Here is a 13960-nt window from a genome sequence, read left to right on the forward strand (position 1 = left end):
TATTCGTTTTCAAAACAAAAACATTTACGTTGACGAAACGAAAAGTAAACGGCTTTTTATACAACGAAACGAACCTTAATTGCATTAACATAAACTTGACAACTGAAGAACAAATTTGGTTTGCTTGGCTTTATTCGTTTGGCTGTTATGGGCAGGGAAAGTCATTCACTCACTTTTGCTCCCCACTGTATGTACCTTAAACTCTTATACGACTCGACAAAAAAGATAACGCGTATTCATATGTGTGTGTGCGTCCGACCAATTACATTTTCCAGGAATCTTTACACTGTCTCATCTGAATTTAGTTCTTCAAACGACCATGCGCACGAAGTTCGTATACGAGCTTTTGCGCATATTATTCCACTCTGACTCTTATAATAAAAAATATGTATTCAATTTGTTTCCATTGGCATAAGTAGCTGGCTATCAACATTTACTAACATATTGTATTAAAAATTTGTTATTTTCTTTAAATTAAAAATATGTAAACTAGACTTATTGAATTGTTATTAACTTTGTTTTTACTTTACATACCGTATACGTTAAAGGAAAGTTCAAATTCGGTGAACGGTTTAATACACTAACGGAGACACACGTCCATAAGTACATGCGTACATATGTATACATATACTGCATATATGCACGGTATATGGAAAATATGTTTTACATATCCTTGTGGCCTCTTGATTTGTATGGGTCGTGGAGCTTCGCTTTTGAGACTTTCGGGTGTTGTCAACCCTAATGTGAAAAAGTGTTTGACATAAAAAAACCAGCAGAAATATCTATACTCTATTTAAAAAAAATGCCTTTATTCCAGCCGACTTCGTAAAGAAAAATAATATCAAACCACAAGTTTTAAGTATTGCTTCAATCTTACAAAATTGTATTTTTAACAGTGTTCATCCATTCGCTCATCCGACCATACGTGGTATACATATGCATGTCTGTATTAAAATCATATAATTCTCAATAAATTGAGAGTAAATTTTATTAATGCTTAATATATACATATGTATATGAAAATATACGATTATGTTTTCTGATGAGTATATATGTTTTAGCACATCTAAATAATGGGGAGTTAGTTACTGTCATTTCATAAGCTTGCATAACCGTATTTCGGTTCATTCATTTTGTTTTGCTATTGAAGTTTGTAGGTACCTTACATACCTACATATGTACATATGTATGTGAAAATATTTGTACATATTTATCAAGTGAAAAACATATGTTTTCATTTTAAAAAAGGACATCAGATTTATGATTTTTTTCTGATTGCAGATATGGCGAGCATAATATTAATAGCATGCCTTGCTATATTGGGACTAATCATTGCAATAGCTTTGTTTCTGGCGGGTGGGTATTTGTGGTGGAGACACAAAAGATCGCAATTGCAGTTTATTGAGCCCAACGAAGACGAAGAGTCTAGTAGTTACAGTCTAAGGTGAGTCGTATCACCTCATTATTTTATTTTTTATTTTATTTATGCAGATATTCGACAAAGGCTAACTGAAGAATATAGAATATTCACAACTAGCCATCGTTCATGGTATTATATGTTTGAATAGTCGCTTCAATAGTTTAAATATGTCTAATAACAAATGATTTAAGTGGTTGAAACAAATGAAAGGAATATTTCATTAAAAATACTATATTTAATTTTAAATGTACAGAGCTGCTCAGGACATTGATTCCGGAAATCCGCCTAGCAAACCACAAGTGCCGGTGGCGCAAGCAATAACAACTCCTCTTCAAAATAACATTAATCGGAAATTGAATGGATTCTTAAGCCTTAGAACTCCCCTAATTGGGTATGTATTTTGTTCTATCTTCATTGTACTAATAAATCTATTATATCTATTATAATCTCCACAAATTAATTTAAAACTAAAACCTTTTAGTGGCTCGGCACCTGCACAAGCTAAAGCACAAAATGCTTCTACAGGAAATACAAATGATGGTACCTCCAAAGATTCCGCGGTAAGAATAAGTCAGACTTCCTCTCATATCCTCTTTTTAAAATTTAATACGCTTTTATTTTTAAGTAATTATATATTAATTTTCGAACAAAAAACAGAACAAAGGTGAAAAAACCGGTTTCTCAGTTGTTAAATGTACGCTTCTCTCCATCTTAGAATAAAAGTATCTCCATGACAGACATGTATCTGGACAGCACGGATTCTAGTGAAAATGTTGGGCAAATACATTTCTCCTTGGAATATGATTTTCAAAATACAACATTAATTTTAAAAGTTCTTCAAGGAAAAGAACTACCAGCTAAAGATTTAAGTGGGACTTCGGACCCATATGTTCGTGTAACCTTGCTACCAGACAAGAAACACAGATTGGAAACTAAAATAAAACGAAGAACTTTAAATCCGCGATGGAACGAAACATTTTATTTTGAAGGATTTCCGATACAAAAACTTCAGTCACGTGTGAGAATGCTTTCTATTATCTTTCTTTACATGATCTTTAAAAAGAAATTTTAAATAATTTATCATCATAACATATCATCACCCTTGGTATAGGTATTACACTTACATGTTTTTGATTACGACCGGTTCTCACGGGATGACTCTATAGGAGAAGTATTTCTTCCTTTATGTCAGGTAAACATATCTTAAAATAATATTTCTAAAAAATGTGTATAGAACGTTTAATATGGTGGTTGGGTATATTGCGTGGGCAGACTGTTTTGAAGATTTTAATTTATTGGTCGTGTTACTGATTAAGGCTCCACATGCTCGTACCTTTGTCCTCTTAGGTTGATTTTGCTGGTAAGCAGTCGTTTTGGAAAGCATTGAAACCACCAGCAAAGGATAAATGTGGGGAACTTCTGTCTTCGCTTTGCTATCACCCCTCGAACTCTATTTTGACGTTAACATTAATCAAAGCGAGGAATCTTAAAGCAAAGGACATCAACGGAAAATCTGGTAAGAAATCTTCCCGCGCCAAGTTTAAAAATAAAATAAAAATATTTGTTAGCAGAGATCAACTTTTTATTATAATTATATCCCCCACCTTTGATATTTTCGTTAACCAATTATTTTCAATTAACTCTAGATCCATATGTGAAGGTGTGGCTTCAGTTTGGAGACAAGCGAGTAGAGAAAAGAAAAACGCCTATATTTACATGTACATTAAATCCAGTGTTTAATGAATCATTCAGCTTCAACGTTCCATGGGAAAAAATAAGAGAATGCTCTTTGGATGTTATGGTGATGGATTTTGATAACATTGGGCGAAATGAGTTAATAGGACGAATACTATTAGCCGGTAAGAAAAATATATAGAACAGCAGAAAATTTTAATACATTTTTGTTTTTACGCATTAACGTTGTACTTATTCATAGGAAAAAATGGTTCTGGTGCATCGGAAACTAAACATTGGCAGGACATGATCTCAAAGCCTAGACAAACTGTAGTACAATGGCATCGCTTAAAACCTGAGTAAATTTAAGATTTAACTATCAATTTCAGCATATGATAAACACAGAGTATGCATGCACATACATATGTACATGGATTTATACCTACCATTACCATTATCATACCATATGGAAACGCACACAATTAGCAGTATTTAATACAGTCTGCACAAAGCATACATAAGTATAAACGCATTGCACATTGGTTGGATATTTGAAAGTTAATACCGAGTGAACGAATAAGGATACTGCAAATAAATCTAAATTCACTTATTGCTCTGAAGTTTTAAAGCCTCACAAACCTCTCTGAGCAATACTTAGTTTTATAATTACTTGTCTACCTAGCTAGATATATGTACGAGTTTTTGTATTTGTACGTGCATGTACTTACACATACCCGTCTGGCTTCTGATTATTGTTTATAGATGTCAAGGTTCGTTGAATTGTCTTTAAATTTCTATACATTTTCGATTTCATGAAAAAAAGCGCGGTTAAAATCCATTGGAACTGAATTTTTTGTTGAACAAAGGGGTATAGTAGTAATTTGTCTTAGCTTGATTAGCTAAATAAATTATTGGTAGCAATAATAATAAATATATCAGATTTATTTTATCGGCGATGCGTGTTTAATGTAATGTAATCAATTTTTAATGCCGAAATAGACAACCCACAAAAACCAAAAGAAATATATTAAAATGTATATAATACAATTGAATTGTTAGATATATTAGATTAAAATAATCTAATAAACTCGTAAAACGACATTGTTACAAGTTACATAAAGCGAATTGTTGTTTCTTTTACAATAAAAGAATATAAAAGTAAAGGTCATATTAATTTTAAATATAGTTTTATCACAAAATATAAAGTATGATAGGGCTATAGTTTAAAGAAATTATTTGATTAGAAAAATGAATGCATTAACACAATACAAAATTGAACATTTTTAATAGTAACTATAAAAAAAAATTAGCCAACCATTGCCGAAACAAGCGTCTACTGCGAAGAAGTGCGAAAATAAAATGACATTTAAATTAAGAATTAAACAATAAAGAGATTTATAATTGATGCATTGAAACTGAGTTTAAAAAACGAAAAAATCGAAAATACAACCCACCTTGAAATTACATATTTGTTATATACCTGTTATAATATTATTAAACTAATTTATGAATATTACATAGCTGCAAATAAAGCATTTTAAACTTACGTGTTGGGTATTTAATGCTAATGCTTTTTGTTGAGTTGCGGGAAATTATAATGTATGTGCACACATCTCTAGTACTTACTAAAAGAGTGATTTCGCTTAAGTTGCGTGTCTGATGCAAGAATGTAGATAATATTATTTTATACAAAGATAGGGTTGGGAGGCTGGCGAAAATCCTCATTCTGAACTCTCCACTAAAGTGTCGGCTGGGCCTTGGGCAGCAAAAGGCAAGAGTAGCCCGAGCGAGAGTGCTGCCAAAGACACTCCGGCGAACAAGATGCAACGCGGGCCCAAGGGCGCTACCCTTCAGCCAAAGACGACGAGGAAGTTCAGACAGAAGTTTCCAAGAGGCATCTGATTGTGGCTCTGATCGATAGAAGCGACGAGAATGGGAAGATGCCGGCAGCTTAGTGGAAGCTAGTTCACACGCAGCCCTCAGAATCTCTCTACCCCCGAATGGAAGACAACTCCAACGCTACCATGCCCACCTTCGACGGCATCGGATGATTGAACGGGTTGAAGTGATCCTTAAGTGTAACGACGACACAACGCAGCAGTGGCTGGTGCAGAAGGTGATCCAGTTGGAAGCCCTGTGGCATGGGGCCAAGCTGGAGGTGGTAGACAGGGAGCTTATCTCGACTAAACCAACTAAGCATGGATTTATAAGGCGGCGATCAACCACCACGAACTTGTTACAGTTTACCTCTTTCATTATTAATGGCTTTCAAGGTAACTTATAGACGGATGTTATTTACACCGACTTCAGTAAAGCATTCGACTCTGTAAACCATTCCCTTCTGCCACATAAACTTGACCCTTTAGGGTTTCCGCCCAACCTCCTGAGATGGATTTCTAGCTATCTTTGTTCCAGGTCTCTAAGAGTCCTCTTCAAAAACTTCCTCTCTTCACCAGTAAAGGTTTCTTCGGGAGTACCACAGGGCAGCCATCTGGGCCCCTTACTCTTCACATTCTTTATTAATGACTTGCCTTCGGTTTTAACATACTCTCGAGTACTTATGTATGGGGATGATGTTAAACACTGTGTCCAGCATAAGGACATTTCATTTCATTCTCGCTTGCAATCCGATCTTTCAGTCATGGTGTTGTGCTAACTTGTTACACCCTAATGCTTCGAAATGCAAAGTTTTGACATTTCACCGTTCTAGCCCCTTGTTGGCTACCTATACCCTATGTGGCGATTCTCTTGAGAGAATTACCCTGGTGAATGATCTTGGTGTCTTATTAGACGCAAAGTTAAAGTTTCCGAACACATTTCTACCATGGTAAATAAGGCCATGGGCGTGCTTGGGTTTATAAAGAGGTGGTCAAAAGAATTTGACGACACCTATATAACATAGACTCTCTATACTACGTTAGTTCGTCCGATTTTAGAATACGGCTCCTGTGTATGGTGCCCTCAGTACAAAGTACACCAGGACCTTATAGATTCAGTACAGAAAATCTTTTTACTAACATCTTACTCTAGTAGACTACTATTAGTAAATCTCCCATCCTTAGTTAACCGTAGAAAAATGCTTGGTGTGATATTTATGCACAACTTGATCAGGGGTGACATAGACAGCCCTGATCTGTTGAGCCGCATAAACTTCACGATTCCTATTAGCCTGACTAGAAATTTTATACCGTTGTTCCTTCCATTTTGTAGATCGAATTATTCCTTGCATGAACCGTTTAGGGTCTTATGCTCGGATTATAATTCCCTCTACCATATTATATCCACCACTAATTCTCTTCCTCTTATTAAATTACTAATCCTTACACACCTTTCTAGAAATTAGTAATTGTAGTGGTATTTGTATTTTGATTGCATGCTTAGTTTCTGAGTAAGTTTAGTGCTAATTTTCCTCGAATGTTAGTCTAACAGCTATCTTTCTTGCATATTCGCGTTCGGTTCGGCTACGCGCCGTGCGTCATGCGGCAGCGCCCCTCGGTCGGTTGGGCGGGAGGAGGGCTGCGTTTTGCCTAGGATCCGCGCGTAACAGCCTTCTGCTGGTTTCACACGGGCCACTTGACGGTGCAGTAACTGCTTCGCCTCTTGAAAGATGCAGTCATTGCATGTCAACGTCCAAGAATAAAACGAGGGGGAAAGTTGTGAGTTGCTGCGGACACCGCAACTCTACATTTATACCCGATACTTAGTCAGTATGGCTCTCCTGCGGCAGACGCCGAGAGAGACAGAAAATCAGTCTGAGCGTGACGTAGGGCGCTGCGTAGCCACTGCAAATCGATTTGTTCCTATTAGCTATAAAAATGATCCGATTTGATCCAGATTTAGCAGCCGGATAGATATGGTCATTATCTATGATTCTGCGTATCCTCAATATTGTGGATGCAACAGATTTCGGTACTTTTGAGATCTAACAGCAGTGCGGATACCAAATTTGGTTACTCTAGCGTTAATAGTCTCTGAGATTTGTGAATATCCCCAGATTTTCGTCCTTTTCGGGGGCGGAAGGGGGTGTGGCAAAATTTTGAAACAAACTCGTCTCGGTCCGATATATTGGAAGTGTCGATACTAAATTTGGTTTCTCTAGCTTTTATAGTCTCTGAGATCTAGGCATATAAAATATATGGTCATTCTCCACGATTCTGCGATTCTTGATGCTGATCAAGAATATATATACTTTATGGGGTCGGAAACGATTCCTTCTGGACGTTACACACATCCATTTTCACCACAAATCTTATATACCCCAATACTCATTTTGAGTATCGGGTATAAAAAATGGTATCATCCTTCACCTTTGCAGTCCAAGGAGAGCGAACACTAAAGCTGCTGCAAAGAACCCGACTGTAAGGACCAGTCTATAATGTGTTGCATGATGGTAGACCACTACCCAACGAGGGCGACCAGCATGTGATCCATAAGATCAGCAAGAAGGAGAAGGACCTGCTACAGCCTAAATACGGGAATATAATAAACTCCAGATGATAAAGATAGAGCATACTCTACAGACAGCCGAGGTGAAAAAAGACCTTGGTCTTAACACCATCATGAAGGCCGCTCTGGGTCTTGCCATGGAAGATTCAGAGAAAGAGGATGACGGTGACATGACGATAGTAGTCAACCCGTCGTTAGTAGCTACCCATGACACTGACGATACTACAGCTCAACTGCAATAAGAAACTATATAAACTAGCGTCGTCAGAGCTGCTCATAGCCATGGAGCAACGGCCCGTCGAGAAAGCTTTGGTCCAGGAGTAATGGATTGCTTCATGCAATGCAGTGGCCGGACTAAAGTCCTCCAACTACAATTCAATCGGCTAAACAACGTAAGAAAGACCAGAACCATCATACTCGTGCGACAGGAAACCAATGCTTACCTTATATCATACAGCACGAATGACCTGACAGTAGTGATGTATGACGAGAGTATCGTGGTTCAAGAATAAGGCGTGGATGAAGAGGTAGAAAAATAAATTTTGTATTGCTCTTAATTGTACGTCGTTTAAGATGGGATCTTATCTTCCTGTTGGGTCTTCCTTCGTTGTTGTTGCTTGGGTCCTTCGCTTTTATTTGATTATAAAATAATAATAATAATAGAATTTGTTGTTTGCTTTTACTCCTGGAGCAACTTATACAACAGTCAGAAAAAATTATGATGTACTTCCAGGTAGGTGCTAGTGTTCTAGCCGTTGACATGCAATGACTGCATCTTGCAAGAGGCGATGCAATTACTGCACTGTAACGCGAGGATGCAGGAAAGATAGCTGTTAGACTAATATTCGAGGATAATTAGCAATAAAGTTACTGAGAGAACTAGGCATGCATTCAAAATAACATACCACTAAAGTTACTAATTACTAGAAAGGTGTGTAACGATTAGTGATTTAATAAGAGGAAGAGAATTAGTGGTGGATATAATATGGTAGAGGGAATTATAATCCGAGCATAAGACCCTAAACGGTTCATGCAAGGAATAATTCGATCTACAAAATGGAAGGAACAACGGTATAAAATTTCTAGTCAGGCTAATAGGAATCGTGAAGTTTATGCGGCTCAACAGATCAGGGCTGTCTATGTCACCCCTGATCAAGTTGTGCATAAATATCACACCAAGCATTTTTCTACGGTTAACTAAGGATGGGAGATTTACTAATAGTAGTCTACTAGAGTAAGATGGGAGTCTCATACCTTCATCCCAGTTAAGGCCCCGCAGAGCAAAGAGTAAAAAGTTTTCTGTACTGATTCTATACGGTCCTGGTGTACTTTGTACTGAGTCTCCCATACACAGGAGCCGTATTCTAAAATCGGACGAACAAGCGAGGTGTAGAGAGTCTTTGTTATATAGGGGTCGTCAAATTCCTTTGACCACCTCTTTATAAACGCCCATGGCCTTATTTATTATGGTATAAATGGGTTCAGAAAACTTTAACTTGGTGTCTAACATAACCCGAAGATAACAAGTTTGCACAACACCATGACTGAAAGTTATTGAGCTCGGATTGCAAGCGAGAATGAAATGAAATGTCCTTATGCTGGACACAGTGTTTAACATCATCCGCATACATAAGTACTCGAGAGTATGTTAATACCGAAGGCAAGTCATTAATAAAGAGTGTGAAGGGGCCTAGATGGCTCTCATGTGGTACTCCCGAAGAAACCTTTACTGGTAAAGAGAGCGAGTTTTTGAAGAGGACTCTTAGAGACCTGGAACAAAGGTAGCTAGAAATCCATCTCAGGAGGTTGGGCGGAAACCCTAAAAGGTCTAGTTTATGCGCTTGAAGGGAATGGTTTACAGAGTCGAATGCTTTACTAAAGTCGGGGTAAATGACATCCGTCTGTAAGTTACCTTTAATAATGAAAGGGGTAAACTCTAACAAATTCGTGGTGGCTGATCGCCGCCCTGTAAATCCATGCTGAGTGGGAGATATAAGTGACTTGGAGAGATGTTGCAAGTGCGGAGTTAATACCTTCTCAAACATTTTGGGGATAGCGGATAACTTTTCTATACCTCTATAATTTTTTGCGTCAGACTTGCTACCTTTTTTATGGAGAGGAATTATAAACGATTCCTTCCAAATGGGGGGAAGCAAGTAGAATCGATGGACAGGGTGAATAGTTTAAGCAAGGGTCCACACAGAGCCTCGGCGCAGTACCTGAGTACACAACCTGGAACCCCGTCTGGACCCGGTGAAAACACCGGCTTAACTAGTCGAAGATCATGAAGTAAAGAACATTCATTTAACCGTATGGGTACGGATGACCAGAGTAGCTTTCCTCAGAATAGGTGGTGTGGAAAAAGTGGGCAATAAGATCGTCAATTGCCTGATCATTATTTGCCGACGTATTACAAAATGATAGCGAGGATGGGTGTGCGGACGTTCTACGCTTACTGTTTACGAAGGAGTAAAACTGTTTAGGGTCCTGAGAAAAGCGTATCCTGCATCGAGATAGGTGGTTCTTATAGCATTGTACACTAAGATCCGAACATTTTGACCGAGCCGTTATATAGCGAGAGTGAGAAATTGAAATTTGTAACAAAGTCTTGATTTTAAGTTTTTTAAGCTGGATAACTCTTTGGTGAACCAAGGGGTTTTCCAGATCTAATCGGACCAGAAAGCGGGACACAAGAATCAAAAAATGTGCCCACAGCATTGTAAAAAATCATTGTATCAAAATCCCTAATGAGGTTATTAAGCTTCGCAAACTCGGCTTTTCGAAAGCAGCGGACACGTACAGGTAGCCTACTCGACCGATGCAATGCAGTTGGTCCTATATCTAGCGACAATTCGAAAGTAGGATGGTAGGCGTCTTCAGGTATAGTGAGTGGAAGGGCTCGGGTTAACAACACTAAGGTCGGATCCGATACAAAGCACAGATCAAGCAATCGACCCAGGGAATTTTTCACATGGTAGACTTGAGACAGGGACAGGTCAAGCAAGCCGTCAACAAAGTCATGTCGTGACATGGGCACTAGGTTACTAGACTCGTTAACCGAAGACCAAACAGTTCCTGGCAAGTTAAAGTCACCAAGAACTATCATATGATCTTTATCTGATAGCGAGGAAGAAACAGCAGCTAAAGCGGACAAATGCGATGGGTGCGAGTTACCCAGAATTTCCTTGAACAGGGGAATGCTTGAGTAGGGTTTCAACAGCCTCGTCATGGCTGAGACTATCTGCCGAGTTGTCAATAAGATAGCAATGGGAGGCAGGTGGTCGGAGGTGAGGTCATTCTCTTCACGGATTGTAAGCTGATTTCTGGGGATAGATCGATATATGAAGAAGTCTATGCAGGAGGGCATGGATCTCCGAAAAGGTGGGTAGTAAGTGGGGCTTCCTGTCGCCAGAATTTGTATCGAGCCATTGGTTAGGGCATCATGTAGTGCCAACCCTCTGCGGTCTCCTCTGTGATTGCCGCAAATCCTGTGCTTCGCATTAAAGTCTCCTCCAATGATAAATTTGTTACCCAGTTGGGCCAGAAGATTGTCAAAATCAGTGCTTGACCAGGGAGACAGCCCTCATTGCTGCAGCCTATTTACCCCCATCTCTCTGCATAGTGTTGACACCATGACCGCCGCAACCTGAATCGGCCCCAATTGCACAGCGTGATGGTTGTAGTGGCAAATATCCTTCCGAACGAGTACAGCTGCTCCTCCTCTGGCCCTGTTGGATGGGTGGTCGGCTCTGTAACACTCGTATCCGTGGAGCGTGTAGTTTTTTCCTGGGTATAAATAGAGCCAGATCATTAGTGTTATGAGCCAGGCCTACGGGCGTTCCAAAATCCGATCCTTAGGTCCGATAGCATTATGGTCTTCTGAGAGATTGCGAGGGTATGGGTGTACCTGCGTTACGCAGTTGGTCGAGGGACTGCAGGATACCTGCTACTGCCATTGTGAGGCCCGCTACTGATCTCTGCTATTCCATAAGAACCTGAGCTATCGAGCTCGTATCCATCTGCTGTTCAGGATAAGAACCTTGGGCGTTGGTGGACCAAGTTGTTGGTCTGCGTTTTCCTTGAAGCTGAGGGAACTGGGTGTTATAGTCCAGCTGTGCCAAGTAGTGCCGGCGAGTATCAACGTAGGCCTGTTTGGGTTCGTTACGGCGGAAAGCATCCGCGAAGAATATCCCCCGCTGTACTGCCATTGATGGGACATTTCTCACCTTTCTAGCATCTGGGTTTTGCGGAGAGACGTTCACGGCGGATTGGCAATTTTTATGCATCATGACGTAGATCTTGCAGGATCTATCATATGCTGCATACTTTCCGCTGCAGTTTGAGCATGTGAGGTCGTCCACGGTTATGGGGTTGCATTCTGGGCTACCTGTCCAGTGGTCCTCGGCGCATCTGCCACACATTGGTCGCTTTAGACAATAGTTTTTCGTGTGATTTAATTTAAAGCAACGAAAGCACTGCCTCACGCTGTTGTTTTTGCGGGGCAGCTCCATTTGTCTCCACCCGTTGTCTGCCGACTCTAGCGATCTTGAGAGCTTCCTTGTTGTTAGGGCCCTGGGCGAGGTCAATAAACCAGGCTTTTTGGTTGGGTGGTTCCTGCCTGACTCCATCAGCGCTAACGGAAGGGCTCCTCGTGGACTTCGGGTTGCACAGGTTGACCACTCGATGTCCCAACTTCTTAAATGCCTGGTTGATGGTATCCTTGGGTACAGATGCTGTTACCCTGAAGTTTCTGTCCTCGGAGACGCAGAAATGGGTGTACTGCACCCGCAGTGCATTAAGGATCTTAATTATCTTTCTATGGGTGTCAGCATCCTTTGCGTAAATACGAAGGTCCCCTGAGGGTGCCGTGCAGAATCCTCTGGGATCGGGGGCCTCAGGGAATCCTCGACGGCAGTAATGTCCAGCACCCCAGGGATGGTTATTGGCCTAGGCTTTCGTGGTTTTTTAGGAGTTGTCTCAACCTGAGTTGCTTGAGCCGCTGCTGAGGTGGACGGGACATCATCAGCAGAAGGGTTATGTTGAATCCTAGGCATCTCCCTCGCCGCAGTCTGGGCAACAGTTGAGAGATCCTGTTCACGCAATAGGGCAAAACGGTTGCCTTGAAGAGGCGCAGGATGAAGGGCGGGGGAAACTTGGAGAAGTTTTTTTGTGTGAATCGTTTAAGAGCTCAGATCCACAACGTTTCTTTTTTCCCGCTATTTGCCATGTCACAGATGATGGGTCACACAAGCGTTTGGAAGGAAGTGATTGAGCCTGGCTGGACGTCTTAGAAGTTAGCATGGAGATAGAATAGATAGATAGTGCTGAGGCTTAAGTACGCTCCAAGGACAATTGGAGGCGGAGGACGAATTAAACAAGGAAGGAATCGGGAGATTTAAGTACGCCCCGAAGGTGGGGAACGAGTGAAAAGCAGAGATTCTACCTTTGGCACAAGGACCACTTCAGAATATAGGTGCGGTGGACCCACGGGCTTTCCGAGTTGGACTGCCAGCGGCGATTCCCGATGGAGCGACTATCTGTGTTGGATGTTGGAAGGTGAGGAAAAGCGTTTTCTGGTAGCTTACTGCAACATTTCACATGACAGGCCCGTACCACTGGAAGTTCATAAGTACATTCCGTTTAAATGGGAATTTAAATACTCTCCGAAGATAACAGTCTAAAGAAAGCACCGGAATTCACACTGGGAAATTTATAAAAAGCAGTTACTTCGAAGCTCGCGAATCCATGCTCAGCGAAATCCGCTGAGAATATAGAGGAGTACCTACAGATCCTATCCAAGGAATTACTGGATACCACACATTGTGGAATCTCACTTCCCAGGATGGACCGAAAGCACTGATGACAAAAAGATGGAGTCTATGTCTACGGGCATAACCAGCATGGAGGGAGCAGGGAGGTACCACTGCCTAAAGAACTTCGAAAACCATGTGCATAGAACGCTTATGTAGACTCAGTCACTACTTTCTGCCCCTACCATGGAAGGACTGAAGATTTAGCACTGTCTAGCTGCGGCGCATGCTGCCAAGCTAGGCATAACGAACAGAGACACCTGTAGGAAGTGTGATGCACTTATGACCATCGAAACCCTGGAAGATCACGGGCAAGGAGAAGATACCTATGACGTAGATATTTTAAGAAAACGCCTTAATGCCTTTGCTGGAAACGCCTCGAGTCTAGACGAGTTTCAAACCTCATAAGCGCTTCCGCAACGGTTCATACCCCCGAATCCGGATAACTAAGGGCCATATTGGCCTATGCGTAGCGCCGTCAGGGTTAGCCGAACCTAACTTATAGGGCTGGGCTCTATGGCTTTGAGTAGATGTGTACATACAACGTGCAGAAGTCACATCAGCCCCAAAGCATATATTTTTTGTCAGGATGACCAGCTAAGTTTATATA

General features: G+C 40.7%; 1 protein-coding gene across 4 annotated transcripts; it reads left to right on the plus strand.

Annotated features, from left to right (window-relative positions):
* The first annotated feature begins 381 nt into the window (after positions 1-381).
* On the plus strand, positions 382-4326 carry Syt7 (Synaptotagmin 7). 4 transcript variants are annotated; one of them, XM_033381175.1, is made up of 9 exons: positions 382-446; positions 1282-1444; positions 1674-1811; positions 1902-1980; positions 2136-2438; positions 2532-2612; positions 2768-2936; positions 3067-3279; positions 3357-4326. In XM_033381175.1, exons 2-9 carry the CDS (start codon positions 1284-1286, stop codon positions 3455-3457), a joined length of 1245 nt encoding a protein of 414 aa, XP_033237066.1. In that variant the 5' UTR covers positions 382-446; positions 1282-1283; the 3' UTR covers positions 3458-4326. The 4 variants fall into 4 exon arrangements, with proteins under 4 accessions (XP_033237066.1, XP_033237064.1, XP_033237065.1 ...); XM_033381173.1 differs by having other exon boundaries at positions 391-859; XM_033381174.1 differs by having other exon boundaries at positions 391-548.
* Positions 4327-13960: the final 9634 nt, after the last annotated feature.

This window comes from Drosophila pseudoobscura, chromosome 5, assembly GCF_009870125.1.
Source record: "Drosophila pseudoobscura strain MV-25-SWS-2005 chromosome 5, UCI_Dpse_MV25, whole genome shotgun sequence".
NCBI lineage: Eukaryota > Metazoa > Arthropoda > Insecta > Diptera > Drosophilidae > Drosophila > Drosophila pseudoobscura.